Source organism: Giraffa tippelskirchi, chromosome 3 (assembly GCF_054371585.1).
Source record: "Giraffa tippelskirchi isolate mGirTip1 chromosome 3, T2T-mGirTip1v1.2.pri, whole genome shotgun sequence".
Taxonomy (NCBI): Eukaryota; Metazoa; Chordata; class Mammalia; order Artiodactyla; family Giraffidae; genus Giraffa; species Giraffa tippelskirchi.
The window spans coordinates 122,179,848-122,202,451 of record NC_137277.1 but is presented as its reverse complement, the minus strand read 5'-3'; the positions used below and the strand labels follow the sequence as shown (position 1 = coordinate 122,202,451).

The 22,604-nt window shown below is 35.8% G+C and overlaps 1 protein-coding gene across 50 annotated transcripts in view; it reads left to right on the top strand.

Moving 5' to 3' along the window:
• Positions 1–22,604, top strand: part of R3HDM1 (R3H domain containing 1) — a 150,727-nt gene that overhangs the window by 102,804 nt on the left and 25,319 nt on the right. For 24 of the 50 annotated variants that reach the window (XM_081579168.1, XM_081579178.1, XM_081579174.1 and 21 more), the window contains 3 exons: positions 4,201–4,494; positions 8,806–8,929; positions 22,242–22,396. In XM_081579168.1, coding sequence (XP_081435294.1) covers positions 4,201–4,494; positions 8,806–8,929; positions 22,242–22,396 — 573 coding nt within the window. Of the gene's footprint in view, positions 1–1,874; positions 1,977–4,197; positions 4,495–8,805; positions 8,930–22,241; positions 22,397–22,604 lie in introns of all 50 variants that reach the window. The other 26 variants (XM_081579151.1, XM_081579140.1, XM_081579176.1 and 23 more) reach the window with 2 other exon arrangements.

Here is a 22,604-nt window from a genome sequence, read left to right as displayed (position 1 = left end):
TAAGTGAATGCTGTTTTGCAGCCAGTTGCAACTGAAGTAGAAAAAAGGACATGCTAAGGCTTTTTCTTTTCTAAGAGTTGTCAGAGTTTCACTTTGATCAGCCAGTCTCCCAGCCCACATTTTTCTCATTACCACTTGACACTCTGGCAGACATAAAATCATACCCTTGGTGCTCATATTACTCCTCTTTCTCTTATTCCCCAGCAGACTAAAGCTTTTGTTTCATCTGACACTTACATAGTAGGTTAAGTTGTCTGGAAGAAAGTTGTGTCTTTATGGTTGTCTGACTTAATAACACATTGAAGAGCTTGTACTTTGTAGTTTTAAAGGTACTGCACCTCATTTGGTGTGATACATGCTGTCATCCATTAGGAAGCTTGCTAATTTCTTCTCACTAACCTTCAAAAGGTTAGTGAAAAATCAATGGCTACTCTTTATCTTTCAACTTTTGCTTTTTTTAGTACTTTAACTGTAGTTTTTTTGTGTTTTGTATGTGAGTGTGTGTGGAATTCTAAACTACTCTAAGCCATTCATTTTGTAGAAACTTGATTTTGTGGTGTAAGGGCAGCTCAGCATTATATGTCTTAATCATAGGAATTTCTCCTTGTCTAGGTTATTCCTTGAGTAACCTTATTTGGTTAATTTTGCATTTCTAAAGTATACTCTTCAGAAGTATTGTCCAGAGAGAGATTCAAAAGTTAAATGACTGTATGCAGGTGACTTAAACAGATTGCCACCTGTATGCTGGATTATGATAGTTATCAAACCAATATGTATATTAGTCCTTTGTAACAAACTACGTAAAGGTAAGATTGGGAAACTAATTGCCTATCAATAGCCAGGTGTATTCCCTAAAATTTAAATATGATTGAAATTTCTTTCATTCTTTAAAATACCTGTGAGTGCCCTTGGGAAACATAAAACTTGATTTTTTTTTTTCTTTTCTGATATGCAGGAGTATTCTGTTAGTAACATTTCAAAGAACTTCAGTGGATCCTTGTACAAGTTTGAACTGCAAGGATCTGCTTATACACAGATTTTTTTGTTTTTCCCAGCACGTACATACTGCGGTATACATGATCTGTGATTATTTGGATCCGTGGACTGGAATCTGCAGATGTAGGGCCAGCCATGTTACACCCAGATTTTTGACGCTGCAGAGAGTCAGCGTCCCTAAGCCCTGAGTTGTTCAAAGGCCCAGTGTAGTTTCTCAACTTCTAATATTCTCTCAATAAAAATTTTTAGTTAGAAGAAAACTGTATGTATCTTCCTTATATAAAAGAGATCTATTTGTGTGTGTGTTTTCTTTAGGCTATTTGTAATGGTACCTACAGTATATTTTCCTTGAAAAATTGCAAAAAAAAAAAAATTGCTAAAATTTAGGCACTTTGGTCCCAAAAGAGTAATCATGCTTTGTCAAATAGAATACTTGACATAGATATTATGTTTGTTATACTGTTTGATAATAAGAATAGAAGAAAAATTCTATTGCTTAGTGTTTATATAGCTAAGTAGAGCAGCCCCTTTATCAAACCAGGAAGAAAGAATAAAGCGGTTTGCTTTTACTGACCTAACCCAAGGGTCTTGTAGGATAATAACATTTGAAATCTCTAAATTACCTGTTGTAGTGAATCAAATAAATATTTTTATGAAAAATTATTTTCTAATTATGTTTTAAATTTAAATGTATGTTCTCAGAAATTTTCTATGTAGAGTTTCTTTGCTTACTATTGTTTTTGTTGTTTCCTATATTGTTTTTAAGATGACTTTGTAGTTTTAAGCTATTGCCAAAAAACTGTAACTTTCCATTTTATGTAATTCTTCTAACATTTTATTCTGACATTAACATTGTTTGCCAACCTGTTATTCCTTAGCCTATTCGTCCTCTGCAGCCCTCTTCACAGCCTGTTCAGTACTCTACAGCCCCTTACCCATCCCCGCTCCTGCCAGTCTCACCCACTCAGCAATACTCCGTGGTACTATATCTCTATTCACCTCCTGCGTTGTTTCTATGGGTTTATGTGTGATGAATCCTTGTGAATGTGATTAATGTGATATGTTCTTTTGTGATTTTCTAAAGTCAGAGATACATATATTTTGAAAAAGCATTTTTTTAAACTGTATTAGAAATAATTTATTCTGTTCCATAAAATATTTGTTATATTGGCTTATTTTGGCAATTATGTAAAGCCTAATATTTTCCTTGTTTTTCATACTGAAATAATCTTCAGGTCCTAAGATGTTTTAACTACTTTTCTCATTGAGGCTGCTGCAGATCTGTGCAGTCCTGGGGTGGCAGCTTTCATCTGGGTTTAGACTTTCTTTCCCCACCAGGTCCAATAAACTTAGTATCAGTCGTTGGGATGAATTGGAACTTCCAGTTTCATAAGACATCAAGATCTCTAGATATTTAATCTGTGACTATAAAGTAATGATACTTCCTTTAATCCAAAGCATGCCCCAAGTTATACCTCTCAGTAAGAGCTCAGTAATGACCATCTCTAGTTAGTGAACATATGGGAGCACAATATAAAGTACCTCCTGCGTAGTGCCTAAAATGAAATAGATATTCAGTAAATGTTAATTTGTTTCCATTAATTTGAATCTACCTAACCACCTGTATACTTTTTCCCAGTGATGCTCTTACTTTTCAGACTATTCAGTCATCACATTTTGAAATTGCATCCAAGTTAAATTATAAGATGTCTCTTAAAATCATGCAACACTTTTTTTTAATGTTTTGTTTTGCTGAGGGTGTTTTTGTTTTGAGCTGTAGGGCAACCTTATTTACCAGCCTTGGCTCTGAATGATTTTCAAAGATCACTTTCAGACTGAAAAATGAAATTTTGCCAGTATTGAGAAGGTTGAGAACATTTTAAAAATAACATAAAAGCCTCAAAAATGTTTTGAAAAATGGCAGATCATTGGAGTAAGAAAATGACTTTTTCACCAAGATGACTGTAATAGTGGTATATATCAATCATTATTGTATCTCTTTTTAAAATATTTGGACATATTACATTTTCGTTACAGCTGGTAAGCATTTTTAGGTATATTTTCCTCTTCTGAAGTTATTCATTGAATTAGGTGAGTAGTGCTAGACTAAGTGAGAACAACCATTTGAGAAGGGTAAAGCTATGCCATATATTTTCAGTCACTAAGTCAGATTCCCTTTTTTTTAATCCTTTATCATCTCCATAGCCTTAATTTACCTTGCAAAAACAAGTAGATTATAGAAATTGCAGACATGTCAACTTTGATCTGATGACTCACTTGCCACAATTTTTTAAGTAATTTTCCTTTTTTCAGATTTTTCCTCTGGGCAAAATGTGATACACATTGTTGTCAGTCTGGCTCCTTGGAAACAAGGGAATGCTATTTTAACCCCATTGTAGTCATTTCAGTTGATACTATGTAGACAAGTCAGAATTGGTCCTTACTTTGTTGAGTCAGATAAATATTTGTCAGATAACATATAGATTGTAGCCTTTTCTTGACACCACTGCCTGCTCTCTCCAAGTAGCAAAAGCAGTAGGAAGCTGTCACCTGGTTTACATTTGCCTAGCATCTGATTTAAGGAGTAGACCAAAAAATACCAGGGAAGAATAGAATTGATAACCAAATTATTTTTGAGATTAGAGAGAAGATCAGAGAGGGTAGACTTTGTATTTTTTATTTCATTTCTGCTACTATATTTGGTTGATAGGTATGGGAGGAAATACAGAAATGCATAGAACCTGAATCTTCTTACCTTCTGGGAAGAAGGACATTAAAGAGTAATTAATTAATACCATGCCTGGCTAGACTCCTGGTCTTTGAAGTCTTCAGAAAATGTTAGTTGCCTAATATAAAAGTGTGCCTTTAATCTTCATTTTAAATAAGTGTCTTCATTTTTTTATTGTGAAATGTTGTTATACTCTACTCTTTTCTGCATGCTATACATTTCCAAGAGATATATTTTATAAGTAATTTGTGATGACAGCATTAACAGCATTGTAATATTGCTACCTTCCTGCCTCAGAGTTACAATTTTCTTGAAGCTGTTCTTCTATTAAATCATGCTTGTTGTAGATATATAATTTCTATGATATTAATATATACTACTGCAACTCTTCTTAAATACATGAAGTATTTTTCTTTGATAAGATTGGTCTGTGTATGGAAAGCTTACTGATTTCTGACCTCTCCCTTTTTTAGCAGGACAACCTTGGATCTCAGTTTAGCCACATGAGTCTTGCCCGCCAGCCATCAGCAGATGGTTCTGACCCTCATGCCACCATGTTCCAGTCCACTGTTGTTCTTCAGTCCCCACAGCAGCCTGGTTATATCGTGACAGCAGCCCCTCCACCACCGCCACCTCCACCGCCACCACCACCTCCTCCTCCCCTACCACCTGGGCAGCCAGTCCCTACTCCTGGCTATTCTGCCTCTGGTCATCCTGTCAGCCAGCCAGTGCTCCAGCAGCAGGGATATATTCAGCAGCCCTCTCCACAGGTACATTGCTTTTTCATCTTCTAACTTTAGAGAACTTAATTTTAATTTTGCACAGAGAGACTTTGTGAGAACATGTGAACAAAATTTGTCAGCCATCTTATCTTTTAGAGACTCTAAAATGCATTCTAGACAACTACATGACTGGTAGATACTTCAGTTGGAGGATTAAACTATATGATCTTTGAGTTCCCTTCTGACTTGGAGAGGCTGGTTTTGTTTTAACTAGCTTAGGAGAAACACAGTCAAGTAAATGCACTATGAAGATAAAACAGTACATTTTAAGAAGAAATAGATCAGTTTGGGGAGAATTAGCATCTTAACAATGTTGATTGGCCTATGCAAAAATATGTTACCTCTCTCCATTTATTTAGATCTTCCGTAATTTTTTTGTCAATAGTATTTTGTGGTTTTCATTACACAAGTATTACATATAGTTTTTAAAATATATCCTAAATATTGAATGTTGAAAGTGATATTCTAAAGGAGATTATTTTTAAATTTTATTTTCTGTTAACTGCTAATATGTAGAAATAAAATTGTTTTTTGTATATTGATCTTTTTATCCTGCGGACTTTCTAAATTTGATTGTTCTACATATATTATTCTTTCCAATCTCTTTGCCTTTTGTTTCTTTTTTGCCTTATTGCGTTAGCTAAGTGCGCCACTGTTGAATATACTCACAGGAAAGGGAAGTAAAATCTCTAGAATCCATGTATTAACTTAAATATGTTTTGAAGTACCTATGCTTACATTGTTCCCAGTCTTAGGGGTAAGCATTGAGTCTTCCATCATTAATTGTGAATTACCTGTGGATTTTTTTGTACATTTCTCTTATATTCCTAGTTTGTTGAGAGTCTTGACCATGAATGGATATTAATCTTGTAAAAAAAAATTTTTTTTCTGCCTCTATTGAGGTGATCATGTGGGGTTTTATTCCCCTTTATTAATACAGTGAATTACTCTGACTTTTGAATGTTAAACTAACCTTTCATTTCTGGAACATACCTTATGATATATCTATATCATGATATAGTTATCTTTTTTGTATATCACTGGATTTGATTTGTCAGTATTTTCTTACAGAGTTTTGCATGTATTTTCATGAAGGATACTGGTCTATAGTTTCCTTATAAGCTCTTTTTCAGATTGTAATGCCCAGGGTGGTACTGATCTCAAAATGAGTTGCCTCCTTTATTTCCTAAAGGAGTTTATGGGTTTAGCTCCTATATTTAGGTCATTTATTTTGAGTTCGTTTTTGTATATGGTATGAGATAAGGTTCTAGCTTCATTCTTTTGCATGTGTATATCTCTTTATTCCAGCATTACTTGTTGAAGATACTATTCTTTTTTTTTTTTTTTTCATTGCACTGGGTCTTTGTTGCTGCATGCAGGCTTTCTCTAATTGCAGCAAGGAGGGTCCCTCTCTAGTTGCAGTGCATGGGCTTCTCATTGCAGTGGCCTCTCGTGTTGTGGAGCACATGCTGTACGCTCACAGCCTTCAGTAGTTGCGTCACAGAGGCTCAGTAGTTGGGGCGCACGGGGTTAGTTGCTCTGCCACCTATGGCATCTTCCGAACCTGGGATCAAATCTATGTCCCCTGCACTGGCAGGGGGACTCTCACCCACTGTATCTCAGGAAGTCCAAAGATATTATTCTTTGCCCACTAAATAATCTTGGTACCCTTGTTGAATATCAGTTGGATCATAAATGTAAAAGTTTATTTCTGAACTCTCACTTTTATACTGTTTTATACTATATCTATCTTTATGTCAGTACTACACTGTTTTGTTACTGTACCTTTCTAGTAAGTTTTAAAATCAGGAAGTGTGAGTCCTCCAAGTTTGTTCTTCTTTTTCAATATTGTTTTGGCTATTTAGGTTACTTGTGGTTCTATATGAACTTGAGGCTGGCTTCTCCATTTCTGAAAAAGAGGCCTTGAAATTTTGATAGGGATTGCATTGAATCTGTAGATGGTTCTGGGTTGTATTGTCATTTTAACTGTTACATGTTCCAGTCTTAATGATCATGAGATGTCTTTCCATGTCCTTAGGTCATCTTTAATTTCTCTCATATTGTTTTTGCATTTAGTATACTCTCAGTATCAACTGAGTATATGTGTTTGATACTTTTGGATCTTCTACATCCTAATTTAATTTTTGTCTAATTCTATCAATAGATGATAGTGTTTTTGTCTGTTTCTCTCTAAATTCTGTCATATTGTATAATAGTATTTGAACGTATAATTTTCCCAGTGTACTGACTCATACTATTATGAAATGTTTTCCTCTGTCTCTAGTACTGTTGCTTGTCTTGAAACTTACTTTAATCTGACTTTAATATAGTGACTTAAGCATCCTTTTTAAAAAAAAAACAAAAAACTTTTATATTGTAGTATAGCTGATTAGCAATGGTGTGATAGTTCAGGTAGAGAGCAAAGGGACTCAGCCATACATATGCATGTATCCATTCTCCCCCAAACTCCCCTCCCTTCTGGGCTGCCACATAATACTGAGCAGAATTCCCTGTGCTATACAGTAGGACCTTGTTGGTTATCCATTTTAAATATAGCTACTGCTAAGTCGCTTCAGTCGTGTCCGACTCTGTGCGACCCCATAGACGGCAGCCCACCAGGCTCCGCCGTCCCTGGGGTTCTCTAGGCAAGAATACTGGAGTGTGTTGCCATTTCCTTCTCCAGTGCATGAAAGGGAAAAGTGAAAGTAAATATAGCAGTCAAGACCAAATTTGATTGTAAAAGTGTAAATGCATTCTTTTGATTAGCACTTAAATGATAGGTCTTATTCCATTCTCTTATATGTATACTTATACTTACATGCATATATTTATACTTAAAGTATGTCATTCAAATTCAGTATATAATTGATATTTGCTGATTTATTCAGTCTTATTGGAGTGTTTAGTCCCCTTATCTTTAAACATCAGTTGACATTGTTAGATGCAGATACATCTTTTGCTTCCTGATACCTCCAGGAAAAATTAAGGAATCACATGTATGTTATGTCTATAATGTTTCAAAAACAAAGGAATATTACAGAAAATTTAGAAGATTCTTGGCTTATAACTGATTCAGGAATTCTGTGCTTGTCTGATTTCCAGAAAAAATGGGCACTCTTTAAGATCTCCACAGATATTTGTTCTTTTAGAAGGAGCCCAATCAGAAGAGCAGAACTTGAGAGCCCATGAACCTAATGAAGTTAACTCTCCACATACTTCAATATCAGTGGATTAATTGTTTATTCTTCACCCCAAACCAGATCAGGTTACGTTTAGAGAAATTCACAACTGATACAAATAACTTTGGATAGAAAACTAAATCAGGCTAGTCTTATTGGCATTTTTTCCAGCTTTATTAAAGTATAATTGACAAATAAAATGTGTATTGGCGTTTTAATTTGCATTAGAAATATGAGAAAAATATAAGAATGAAATCAGTGCTAATGTGCATGTGTAGGAAAGGAGAAACTGACTTACATATGTGGTGATAGCTGTTCAGCAGGTAAATTGAATGAGCTCCCGATACATGCTTTAACCAAAATGAGTCTCAAAAACAATGTTAATTGCAAAATAAGCTGCATGGAGTTATGTGAATGAGTGCGTGAAAGTTGCTCAGTCATGTCCAACTCTTTGCAATCCCATGGACTATACAGTTCATGGAATTCTCCAGGCCAGAATACTGCAATGGATAGCCTTTCCCTTCTCCAGGGGATCTTCCCAACCCAGGGATCTAACCTAGGTCTCCCACATTGCAGGCAGATTCTTTACCAGCTGAGCCACCAGGAAAGCCCATGAAGTTATGTAGAGTGACCATAAATGTGCGTTTTTAAAATTCTCAACAATTCTATAGTAGATTACATAGATAATTGATAATAGGTTACACACACATAGACTCTAGAAGTTTAAAAACATTTATGGGAATGATATACACCAACTATAAGATAATGATGCTTTTTCTATGCCATGTAGAGCAAAGGAGTGTTGGAGTGAGCCTTTAAGTATTTCAGTAGTATTTGGTTTTGTAACAGAGAGAAAAATCTGAAACAAATATGACCAAAAAATTTAAATCTACTAAATCTAATTTAGTGAGGAAATTGGTATATATCTTTTGTTATGTATACTATATGTTTGAAATTTTTTAATTTTTTTCCAGGTACATTTAAAGCAAGGAAAAATCGGTTTTCAGATGATTAGTGATGGGGAGAACTATTACTCATTACACTCTGATATTCCTGACAGGGAAGAAAAGATTTCTACTGCAAGTAAAATTAATTATTTTTCCCTCAATCCTTATTCTAGATACCAGCCTGTTACTGTGCTCCAGGCCACTACCACTCTAATCAACCTCAGTATCGCCCAGTCCCTTCGGTCCATTACAATTCACATCTAAACCAACCACTGCCACAGCCTGCACAGCAGACAGGTGAGTAGAATTCATGAGGTTAGGAATTCTTAGCTTTGAGTATTGATGTTTTTTCATCCTGGTTTATTTCCATCTTGCTATTAAGGTACTGCCAAGGTACTGCCACACTCAGTCAGTCAAGGATTTCAGATAGGTGAATACATGTGAATATGCAAACCAGTGAGAGGAAAAGAGTAGGCAGATCTTAGATGAAAAGAGTGGGTGCCATCCAGAGAATACCACACTGGCAGATTTCCATGCTAAAGACTTGGGAGCCATAGTGAGAAGACTGTACCAGGTGAGCAGCTTCGCAGTACTGACTGCCACTGTAGCTGCAGCCTTCACTGCGTCCTGTAGACAGCAAAACTTACAGACAAGGCAAGTTAAGATGTCTGCTGAACAAGTAACCCAAAACAAGGCCCAAAATGACCTAACTCTGGTTGAGAGCTCTAGCCTAGTGAAGACATTTTGGTGTCTTCGTCTCTGTAGGAATGCCTTTAAAGGAATGATGTTCTTACACATCTTTTTTGTGTTTTGTTTTTCAGTTTTCTGGTTGTGTAGTGAAAGGTATATTTAAACCAAATGCAGTCTAATCCTAAACATATCAAATGTATTAAAACTGAGAAGTTTGTTTTTCTTTTGCCCCTTTCAAATTTTCTCTAAGCCTTCCGTGAAAACAATTATGATCTCAGTGTAAAAGCTATCTTACTAATTTTACTGAATTCATTTCTCTCTGTGCTTCCCACCTAGATGTGTACTTCTGCCCCAGATGTTTAATAAGGTATTCTTTTCAGCCTTTTATATAACTCTAGGTATTGAAAGAGAATTTTTATTGGTTTCTTTAGCTGCTTGTCACCATTTGAAGGTGCTCAGACTATGTCAGCATGACTGCTGAGGCCACATAACCCTCCATCTGTACTGGACAGTTTCTTGCTCTTGATAATGCATGTAGCCTTTGATGGGTTCCACAGTTTCAGGAGAAAGACATCTGCCCTGCGTGGTCTCATGAGAAAAGTGTTCTTGCCTCTCCTCACTTGTGCAGTCCTCACTCATCATCAGCTTTACCAGATAAGACTCTTACTTATCACCTCAGCAGGGGAACTTCCGGGGCCTCAATCTGTTGCTCTCAGGAGCTGTCTTGTACTTAATGTGTAGGTTTTTCCCGTTTTTGTGTTACTGGCCTTGAATTGTATGTGTGACAAACATTCTTCCAAAGGATGTTGAGTACCTACAGTGGTCATTTTGGCCAACTTAGAATTTGTCCTCTGTCTCAAAATTGACTCCCTTTAATTTCAGGGTTTCCTGAGGTTTAGTAATAAATTCACTTCAGCTGGTATATGCTCTAATTTTGAAAGGCATCAGAAGCTGTCCCTTATACCTGGAGACGTTGGTCATGACACTGCTCCTAAGTTTCCTGGACCTCCTTTACTGACTTTTCATATCATAATTATAATAGTTTTTTAAAAAACAGATTGTATTTATTATTTTTATTATTGTTTTTATTTTTTGTTTATTTGTTTTTATTATATTTATTATTTATTTATAATACAGATTATATTTGATATTTTATTATATTATTTTATTTATTTTTATTATTTTTTAAAACATCGTATTATTTTTATTATTTAACTTATTATGTTTTAATGTTTAATTATTTTATTATTATTTTATACAGATTACAGCTAATTTTATAGTAAAAAAAAGAAACTGGCCTTTTCTTTCCCCGTTCAAATACCTTGCATGTGACTAATTAACTTATTAGTTCATTAGTATACCCAGTTAATGAAGCAGGCAAAGAAACTTTGTTTTGTATTTGTGTGAGCTTCTCAGTTTTGTTCTCTTTCATGGCTAAATTTTATTCCTCTCCATTGTCAAAGTGCCTGCAAAATTAAAACTTTAAATCACAGTTTGGACCACTGTGTTCATGCAAATGCTTCTCTCCCAAAAATATTCCCACTTACTGGAAAACAACTGTAAATGCCACACCTCCCAATCCAGGGCCAGAATATCTACATAACAGATGACATGTGTTCATTATCAGTGATATTTTAATTGTTGGGTTTTTCCTAATGCTGGTGGTTGTGGTGAGAAGGAAAGAAACAGTAAGTCAGATTGCATCTGGACAGTACAGGCACAGAAAAGTGTATGTGTCTGAACGACTTTGCCATTGTGTTTGACTCTTAAAAGAGTCAGTCATAATATTAATATAACACTTTATAAGTAGAGTTGGTTCCTCCAGTTACTTCATGTAATAATGTCTTCTCAACTCAAATTTAAGGTTCATGTCATTCAGTTTGAAGAGTAGAAGAGAAATAAATCCTCAAAGCACCCTTACTTGAAAGGGAAAAAAATGTTGTTATGCTAATAAGTCGGAAAGAAAATTTCCCTTTAAAGAAAATTTCAGTCACGCCAGTGCCACTTACTTTGTTGGTCATTATATTGAACCTTTGTATGGAATTTGTAGGAGTTGGATGATTAATATATATAATCTAAAGACTTTTTTTGTGATTAGCCAGTGATTATTTTTCATGTCTAAGCTTACAGAAAAAAAAATTTGCATTTGGGACTTCCCTGGTGGTCCAGTGGTTAGGAATCCACCTTGCAGTGCATGGAACATGGGTTCAAATGCTGGTTGGGAAGCTAAGATCCCATATGCTGCAGAGCAGCTAAGCCTGAGCACTGTAACTAGAGACTGTGCACCACAACCAAGAGCCCATGTGCCACAACTAAGCCCCAGTGTATGCGAATAAAGACATTAAAAAAAAAAATGTGCATTTATGTTTGTATGTCTCCTAACAGAAAAGCAAAATGCACTGGGAAATGGACACAGTAGCTTTTTGGTTCTGTTTTTCCTTTTACAGATTTAAAGCAATTTATTTCTCAGTAATTTACATTTTTGTATGTAAACATTATACTTTCTGGTTTTCTTTTTTTTTTTCTTATATTTTTCTACATTCCACCATCCCCATCTGATAAAAATTAGAAGTAATTCGTTACATCCCTTAGATAGACTTGGAACAGTTTATTTCCATTGAGGCACAAATAAATAATTTTTAAATGTTTGTATATGAATTTGAAAAAAATTTTGCCCTAAATTAACAAACCCAGTTGAATCAGATATTCTCAGATCAGTAGGGTATGAGCAATATAAACATAGGATTTTCTGTTATTTTCCCTTTTGAGGGCAGGAAGGAAATTGGGGAAATATCTCAAGGATTGGTCTTCATCCACATGCCAGAGGACTGCTATAGTTACTGATCTCCTTGACAATAAACCCACCTATTATGGGAACTGAATTGAAATTAGTACTTACATTACTGCTGGGGAATGAATGTACAAATCTTCTGTTATGAATGTGAAACTACTATGGTCATTAAAACAAGGTTGAAAAGTTGAGTCAACCCTGTCAACAGAAGCAGAAGAAATTCTGGCTACATAAGGCCTTTTGGACAATGTATTGTGTAACATGAAAGAAAACAAAACAGGAGTCAAATCCTAACAGCCCTTATTTGTATTTAACTGGTATTAGGTATATCATTTAAACTCTAGGTTTCAATTTACTCACTTGGAAAGTAAGAGAGTTTTGCTAATATGTCTGTTGAAGCCTCTCTGTACCCTACAATTCCATGATTCTGTGTGTCTGTCTTAGATAAGTCATTTCTAGTTCAGAAGGGTAGAATGTTAGAAGATGGGTTTGCAATAGCTTAGTGCCTACTGTTGTAACAAGAACCATACAAGCAAAAATTTTTAAAGATTTGGTTACTTGCCAGCTGCAATAGTAAGAATTTGTTATCTTAACCCTTTACCATAAACCCTTTACCTTTAACATAAATGTACAGCTTGAATACTATGAAGTATATGATAAAGAAACTTCCTGCAGGTAGTAATTACAGCAAAGATTTTAGGTTTATGAGGCCTGGCTGTTCTCTGTTTAGCTACTTTCATTCTTAGGACTCTTTTGAAAAGTTTGCAGCTTCACCATATGTTTAATATTTTGCAATAATTGGCCTTGTTCCTGAGCTGTTGGATTCGGGGCCGTAGCACTGTCTGAGAGGTTTACATTTCTCACAGTGAACCGGTCTCTTTTTCAGCTGCTTCCTGGCTTCTTTTTACTCAGGTTTCCACTGCTTTCTTTTCTTTTCTTTTTTCCCTTCTTCTTTCTTTTAATGCTATATTAAAGTATTAACATTTGCTTATATTTTCCATTAATTGTAATGCCTTCTAATCATGCTTCATACTCAGAAATAGGGATTTGAATTTAAATGACAACTTTGGCTTAATATAATTTACTTTTTAAAAATTCATGAAAGCTGTTGCTTTAATTTCTTTTCCAAAGAAGACTTGAATGGCAGATTGCTTTTGATTGGAGCTTTTCTTAAAAGTTTAATGTCCTAAGCATGCCAGATTCATTAGCGAAAGTCAAATACATCTTTTTCCCTATTACTAAATAACTTTTTAGGAATATTATTATGCATGCCATTAAATGGACTTAAGACACATAAAAGCATTTGAAGGTTCAATTTGAAGGGATATAGTTTAATTTTTTTCCAAACTGTGATAGTGTATGCATGTAGGAAGCCAAAATGACTCCATAAAGCTAAATATCATTTTAGTTTTGCAACCTCTGGTAAATTCAAAGATTATCAATGCATTACCTGTAATCTTAGCTTTCCAATCAGCAGACTACTACAGTAGGTCCTGTTGACCACAACCACAGGAGAAACATTTTGAGTTAAACAGTCTGTAAGATGCCCAAGAATAATGGCAGCTTTGCAGGGCACAAATTTAAAAGTAACCAGGATATGAAAGACAAGCAAGGAAGAAAGAATCCTATTGGATAAGCAGAGGAGTGGTGATACTTATAAGAGATTAGTTATGTCAAATAGCGACTCTAGCTACAAAGTCATTTACTGACAACTATTGACTTGAGTAATAGGAATTTTGTATTTATATTACTAGGTGGTAGTCCTGGCTACCCTTGTTTTATCATTGATTCCGTAAGCATTTCTTAGTATTGCGTGACCAGCACAGACTCAAACATTGTATATTACCTACAAATCCACATATTTCCCTTTTCCCTTCTTCATTAACCTGCCGCCACTGGAGCCAAACGTATCTGGTAAGTACCCATAGATTTCATTGAGTTGTATACCCTCTTCCATAGGACTGTATTTAAATAGCTTTGACCTGTAACCTGTATGAACCTGTTTTTATTAGATTAATATTTTATGTTTGTAATTTTGTTAATTTAAGGCACAGGAGTAGGAGAGCAGAGGGTGATAGAGGATAAAGAACAGCGATCGTGTGCTAGTGTTAGGCTAATGTGTATTCTTCCACGTTCACCTAACAGACTTATTGTCAGTTGAATTTGCCTGCTCACTAAAATAATGCCACAGACATAATACAAATCAGATTACAAACTTGAGATTTTGATGATTTGGAAACGGTTTTCATAAACTGTCTTGTAGATACTTGGTTACAATTAAATTTAGAGTTGGCAAAATGGCTCACCCAAGAAAGAAAAAAATCTACCCTGACAGCAGTGCTTCTGCTGTGCAAATTCAGTCTTGAAAAAATTTAATAATACCGTTAAATGAAATAACCTTATATTTATGACTATTCTGACTAAGCACTTCTTCAATTTCTTTTCTTATCTTTCTGATTATGTCTAATCCGTACTATTAAGATTGCTTTCCTTTAGCACAAATGATAGTTCAGGTCACCTATATAAAATAAAACTAGCCTGTTAAAGCCTGTGCAATACTTTTCTGCTGAGCACTGTGTTTCCTTCTTGCTCTTTTCCCTGCTGAAGTGAAAGAGAGTTAAAAATAGAATATTCTTTGGAGCCCTCCGGGGAAGTGCCTGAGCCATCAATTTGTATTGTCCTAGTTCTCTCGGCTTGCAGAATTGATTGTGGTTTCCTCTGAAAGTGCTGGAAGAAATGGGATAATATTGCAAAACTGCAATCTTCTAACAAAGGAGAATGTCAGTGTTAAATAACACTTACACTGAAATCTGGGTGTTTATTCTGTTGTTTGATATCACGTATAATGGCATTGCTTGCTTTACAAAATAGATGCTTTCCTACAATATTCAGAAATTTCTACAAGAGATATTCTATTTTCCTCATACACCCAGGTTAAATCCACATTTGTCACAGGAAGGATTTTTTTTAATTAGATGTACTGAAACACTTTACTGACAAAAGAATAATTTAGGTAGTAGCCAAATTGGGGATGTATTGAGCCTCAGAATACTGGAAACACTCTTCTTGTAGTATTTTTAAAACATAGCAATACTTTTCATTCTCAGGAGTCTACTTTACCCTTCCTAATCTTCACCCTTCTCCCTCTTTTCCAGATCATTGGATTTTTTTTTTTTCTCATATTTGACAGTCTTCAAACTACACTTTTGAACATATCAGAGCTGTGTCCCTCCCTTCCTTTGGCCTGATTTAGATAATGAACCTGAACCACCGTGCCACTTCTCTAATAAATGCCACTCTGTAACAGTGATGCTATGAAACCTGAATGTTTAAACACAGGTTTAAAGCAACACTTCTTTAAGATGTAAATTTTATTAAGCAGCTGTGAATAAAGTGAGGCATGTCTGTTATTACATGGTTCTTCATGTTGCTAACACACTATTATGGCTTTGTCTTGTGTAAACAATAGTAAGGTTCTTATCTTTACTATTAGAATCTACTATTAGAATGATGGGCATTTCTTTCTTTCTTTTTTTAGTGCTTTCTGACTGAATATTTCTAGTTTTACTTGTGATTATAGTAACTTTAACCAACATATATCCCATGGTCTTATGTCATTTGAAAAAGTCCAATAATCATTTTGCAGCATTTAATATCATGTTCTTTAGAGAGTATATTCTAAAATTATATACTTTTTAACTAGTAACTGGATTGTTTAAGTATTGGAATGAATGGTCAAGCACCTTATGACTTCTGGAAAAAGTCGTTCAGGCACCTTTCTTAATGTTGTAGAATTTCCTTCCTAGGATGCCAGCCATGCAATGTACCAAATGTTAAATGATGCCTTTTTTTTCTTTCTTCTTTTTAACCTAGAAAGATTTCTAAGGTCCTGGTAGCTTTCTGTTCAGTATGGTTCACACCTGGTGGGTTTCCCCTCCTCTAATATAAAAGTAATATAAAACTTATTCAGTATGTAGAAAAGAGCCATTCCTTCACAGGAACTTCAAGGCTTCACGCCTGTTACAAGACATGCCCCCTATATACATGGTGTCCAGGTTAAAGTTGGCATTGTCCCACTGAGTAAAGGCTCACTTCTTGGCACAGGGACTCAACATTGTGGAGAGGGGAGCCAAATTTATGAAAATTCTGCTAGAGAAATCTGTGTACTCCTCTGGAATGTGGCAGTGGAGTATACATCTTGAGCACAAACACAGGCTTTGAAGCAAAATAGCAAAGCTAAAATCCAGAGGAAAACTGGAGATTGACACAAAATGCTGAGAGGCACAGACCAGGGGACAGGGAAGCTGAAATATGACACCATTTGAGCCTCTTCTTCCCCTTCCCCTTCCCGATTGCTTTATGTCCATGTGAAATCATATTATAGTGAGGCAAAGAAGTGTAACCTTGCAGTTAGAGGACACAACCCATGCATCTTGAGAGTAGTGGGCAAAACAAGTGAAGGAGAGAGAGAGGGCATTATGGACTGATGGAATAAACTCTGTGACACTTGGCCTTGTTTTCAGCTGTAAGTTCCTTTACCTACAATCTGGACTAACAGCTTAAAAGCCTTTCATTGTGATTCCTGTTTAGGATAACACTTAATACTCACAAATATTGACCATTTACAATAATTCTTTGTTTTCCTGTAATTAAATTGTTATTGAGACTCAGGTATGTGAAACTGTAGTAAAAATCTTCATTAGCCAAAATGCTTAGACAGTGGAAGGTCAGGCATTTCATGTTCTGCTTATTGGAGCAGTATTACTGTAATACTCTGTCTGTGTCAACATCTGTCCCTGAGAAAAGTAAAGTTTAGCATCAGCGTACTATGTGCAAATCCAGCTACAACACTTAACAGCTGTTAACCTTACACAAAGTGTGAGCTTCTCTGTGCTTTTGTTTTTTCATCTGAAAATGAGGATAGTAAGAAATAGATTGAAGGCAGAAGGAGAAGGGGATGACAGAGGATGAGATGATTGGATGACATCACCAGTTCTATGGACATGAGTTTGAGTAAGCTCTGGGAGTTGGTGATGGACAGGGAAGCTTGGTGTGCTGCAGTCCATGGGGTGGCAAAGAGTCAGACACGACTGAGCAACTGAACTGAACTGAAGATGTCATAAGATTGAAGATTGGGAGCATGGAAAAAGTTCACACATGAAAGTGCTTAAAATAGTACCTAAAACCTAATAATTGTCAAGTAAATATTAGCTACTAGTAGTACCTTGTGCTATCAAATAAATGATAATTATTTAGTATTCTAAATGAAAACACATGGGGACTTGGGCTTTGTTTGTGTTTGGGCTGGATTCCACAATGGAAACCAAAAGCTGATTTATTGTTCTGAAATACTTAGTCTTTTTGTCTTGTTCACTTCTTGACACACGCCTTCTTCCTAAAACGCAATGGAGAGTTCAGAGTCTTTTTCTCATCCTTTGATTATTAACTTGCTGCTGCTGCTGCTAAGTCGCTTCAGTTGTGTCCAACTCTGTGTGACCCCATAGACAGCAGCCCACCAGGCTCCCCCGTCCCTGGGATTCTCCAGGCAAGAATACTGGAGTGGGTTGCCATTTCCTCCTCCGGTGCATGAAAGTGAAAAGTGAAAGTGAAGTCCTCAGTCGTGTCCGACTCTTTGCGACCCCATGGACTGCAGCCTACCAGGCCCCTCCGTCCATGGGATTTTCCAGGCAAGAGTACTGGAGTAGGGTGCCATTGCCTTCTCCAAGATTATTAACTTGAGTTAGGTCTAAATATGTTCTAAGAAAATTTCCTTAAATACTTCCTTCCCATAGCTTTGTAAAATCCCTGTTGTTTAGCTGTGGAAACATTGCTTGGGAAAAGGTTTTGAAACAATGTGTTGTATGGCCCATTTCTATAAGTAATGAAAGTGGGAATGTATGTTGCTGTCTATGCAGAAAAAATAAGGCTAGCCATAAATACAACATGTAAAGAATGATTATCTGCAAGTTATTGTTTTACAAAAATGGTTTTTTCCACCCTGGCTTTTTCCCTTTTTTGTGTTTTCCAAATTTTCTTTGATGAAAACCGTTTTTTTAGTCAAATAAAGTTTTTTCAAGGGTATTTTTAATGTCCCTTCATTCCCCCCAGCAATGTTTAAATTAAACCTTCATTTCAAGCTCTACATATTACAGTTCTGTTTTTCCTTATCAAGTACACACTGAGGTGGCTGTGCGTTTTTTAAGGAAAGGCTTAATGAGTGATTCATGAATTCTGGACTGAGGTTAATTTCTGTTCATGGGATCAAGTTTTATTTTAATGAGAATGCAAATATGTTTAACCTTACTATAGACATGTTACCTTAAAACTTAAGTGTGACTTTTGCTGTCAAAAGCCATTCACCAAACGTGAACAGTGTCAGCACATAGGGAGCTCCTGGTTTTGTATAGAAGCATCAGTTCAGTTCAGTCGTTCAGTCGTGTCCGACTCTTTGCCACCCCATGGACTGCAGCACACCAGGCCTCCCTATCCATCACCAACTCCCGGAGTTTATTCAAACTCACGTCCATTAAGTTGGTGATGCCATCCAACCATCTCATCCTCTGTCGTCCCCTTCTCCTACAGCCTTCAATCTTTCCCAGCATCAGGGTTTTTTCAAATGAGTCAGTTCTTCACATCAGGTGGCCAAAGTATTGGAGTATAGAAATATATATTATTTTGATTCTATTTTGTTAAGAATATATTTTTCCTCACTATTTATTTGGTAAATATAAATGAGTGCCCACTTCCTTGGCTTATTTGCTTAATAGCTGGTATGGATATTTGGGGGTTTTTTCCCTTTAATAGGGTGGATAACCCTGCCCTTACAAAGCACACCATTTCAGTTTTGTTGTTTTTAAGGTATACACAAGCCATGAGAGAACAGTTAACAGAAACAATTTTATATCACCTGCCAAGTTTTAAGAAATATGGATTAAGGCAATAAACAAAATTATGGGAAGGTTAATAGAGCTTCTTTGGAAGATATTTTCTTTTAAAGTGTTTGGCATTCTTATTTTTAATAGTTCCACTTTTAGTTAAGAACATGTTCCCAGTTTATTTATGCTACTTCTGAATGAAGTAGTAATATTAGTTATTTTTCTACTTTCACAGTCTTTAAAATCTGGAACTTCTTAATGGTTCTCACTGCTCTTCTACTTGTAAAATCTTTGATTCTCTACCAATAGTCTACTTTCATCTTCCACTTTTCACTCCATATGCCGTATCCAGCCACTCCTTACTATTCTGTTCCTCAAACATGTTACTCATTTTTTTCATTTTTCCAGACCTTTTCTTTTAAGTCCAGGCTCAAATGTTAGTCCCTCTGTGGATATCAGCCAGGATTAATTTCTCCTTCTTAATTTCATAATACCCTACGTATTCTGCTATTCTGATATGGTGTCAGGGCTAAGAATGCCTAATTGCAAATACAGAGACTGTGTTTTACTTACCTTTTATCACCCTGCAGGCACATCTTGAGATCACAGAATCTTTACACTACCTTCTGTAACAAATGAGGTGCTGGAATCAGATGTTTTGGATTTTATGTCATCACATTTTCAAAATGTTATGTTTGTGTGCGGATAAATATATCCATTAGTAGGCATGAACATTAGTGGAGATATGGTTGCAGTAAAGAATAAAAATACCACTAGAAATTTATTAGTGCAAATTCCAAGTGGCCCTGCATTAGACCACTGTGTCATGGTATCCATAGCTACTGATTAAAGCTTTCTGTGTCAGATTTTTTTTCATAAGAGGGAATTGCAGGCAGGAGGCAGATAGTGAATCTCCAAATACTGACATATTTAGATAAATAAAGAAAATCAGAACCACATTTGCACATAAATTGGCTTTTTCCCCCCAAAGTTTTCTTTCGAGGCAGCCTGTAACTCTGAACATATTTTGAATAAAATACAAAAATGTTATGAAAACCATTTGAATTTCTTAGGGGATGTGACAATTTAAGTCAAATTATGTTACAGTGAATTCTGTTAGGTGTTCAGATTTTTCTTTTTAATTTAGTGGACTGTGATTCTGACAAGTCCATTGTAAGAAGTTACTTTCCCCGGGTATAAAGAGCTATGCCCAAATTATGACACTGCAGTAGATGCTGCGTGGGTGTTCAGGGGTGACATTTCCAACACAAGAAGGGGTCGTCACATCGCTTTTCCATTCCTGCCCTTTATTTTCCTAGCAGTGGAAATGTGTCTGTGTATGTTTTGATGGTATTTGGACTTCAGAGTATGAATTTGAAATGCTTGTCATTTGATAAACTGAAAATAGAGTTGGATGGTCAAGTATTAGACTTAGGAGCAAGAAAGAAGTTTATTTGTCTGCAAATTTGAGTATTAATAGGAATTTCACAGGGAGAGATGTTTAGGAAATAGCATGTTTATAGTCAGTCACTTTATTACTGCTAAAGACCATAATATACATTTTTTGGGAAAGGTTGACTGGCGAGAAGTCATCTGAAACATGGCAATAAAGCACTGTTGCCATAGAAATAGCATCATTTTATAAAGCCCTTCATTATTAAAGGATTGATTATATCTGTATTTTTACTTTGTTGTTAATATGTTGCTTAGTTACCAAATATGTTTTGTATTCATGTCTTTAGAAAAGGGTGATGCTAAATTTATTCAATTATTTTAGTCATTAAGAAGAATCATTGAGACTTCAGGCAAGTACACTGATATCATTGTCAAAATCAACACCTGAGATGGGATCTTTGCCATTCCTGTTGTTTTAGGAATTAATGAGAATAGAAATAAAAACTGGTATTTATAAGATAGCAAAATAGATCTATGGTGTTAGAAAAATCATTTAGCTTACCTTTAGTTGTAGAAGTTTGTATAGGCAACGCCATCATTTGGTTCATCTTTGTCAAAGCTTTTTAGATTCCCTGGCTGGAAGGTTGGTTGTTTATTTTAATCTGGTTTCTCTTTTAAAAAGAAAAAAGAATTTGTGGTAAGTTCTAGTAATTTACATATGTCTTGAGCTAATTAATTTCCTTAAGGAAATCCTTTTAGGGTCAAGAGACAAATAAAATTCATATTCGTTACTCAAACCTTATTGTGGAGTCATTTAAATAACTAATAAATCACTTAATAGAAGTATATTTATACTCTTGACTTAGTAAAGTTACCAGCAGTGTCTCAAGTTTAGGAAGAACTGTCCCTTTGGTGTTTGATTTATGAATTCAGGTAGATTGCTTAACCTCTCTAACGATCAGATTCTTTGTTGCTGCTGCTGCTGCTAAGTCGCTTCAGTTGTGTCCGACTCTGTGCGACCCCATAGACGGCAGCCCACCAGGCTCCCCCATCCCTGGGATTCTCCAGGCAAGAATACTGGAGTGGGTTGCCATTTCCTTCTCCAATGAATGAGAGTGAAAAGTGAAAGTGATGTTGCTCAGTCGTGTCCGACTCTTTGCGACCCCATGGACTGCAGCCTACCAGGCTCCTCCATCCATGGGATTTTCCAGGCAAGAGTACTGGAGTGGGGTGCCATTGCCTTCTCCCAGATTGTTTGTTAAGTAGCCTTAATAATGAGATAATCTTAAAAGTTGCTAGGTAACTCCATTTTTCCTTGTTCCCTGGAGACATTCCTAATATAAGGATTCATATCTTAGTCTGAATTCAAACATACAGCTCTTCTATAAAAGTCATCCCATCTTCCATCATTTCCAATCTCCAAAAGGATTAGTTCTGCCGATACCACCTCAAAACTGTCCATTTTTTAACCAGAGGCCCTGCATTTTGCTTTTGCACTTGGCCCCACAAATTATGTAGACAGACTTGATCCACAGAAACTTATTTTTAATATCAAATTGTAATATATGCTGAATAGTAAATAGTCTGTATAAACTAAGTCTTTGGCCCTATAAATTTCCTCAAGTGCAAAGGAAGTCTTTGAACACAAATTTAATTTGAATGTTTTGGGGTAGGCAAGTGTTGACTGACTTGAGTTACCTACATAGTAAACCTTTTAAATGTTGGCTGCCATAATAGAGGGCTTCTGAGATTTGCTGTTTAAACAAATTCTGTCATTTTAGTACTTGCTTAAAATACAAAAACATACTGCTAGTGCAATAAATTCAAAGCAGGATTTAACTCACTGTGCCATTAACAGGTTATCAAGTTATGCCCAACCAGCAGCAAAACTACCAAGGGATAGTTGGAGTCCAGCAACCCCAGAGCCAGAGCCTCGTTGGTGGCCAGCCCAACGGCATTGGAAATCAGATTCAAGGAGTGGTCATCCCCTATCCTTCAGTGCCATCGTATCAGGTACGTGGTCACTCTCTTACCTGCATTGGCTAGAGGTAATTTTCAATAAATAAAATGTGGACTACTTTCTTCTCCGTTTAATGTGGGGAAAGGCTTCTGTAATACCTAACTTTATAGTCTTAAAAGAGTTTTATTATTCGTTGCAGTTTTGTTCTTTCCTTACTTTATTGCATTATTCATTCACTTCATTAATTTTTTGAAAAATATC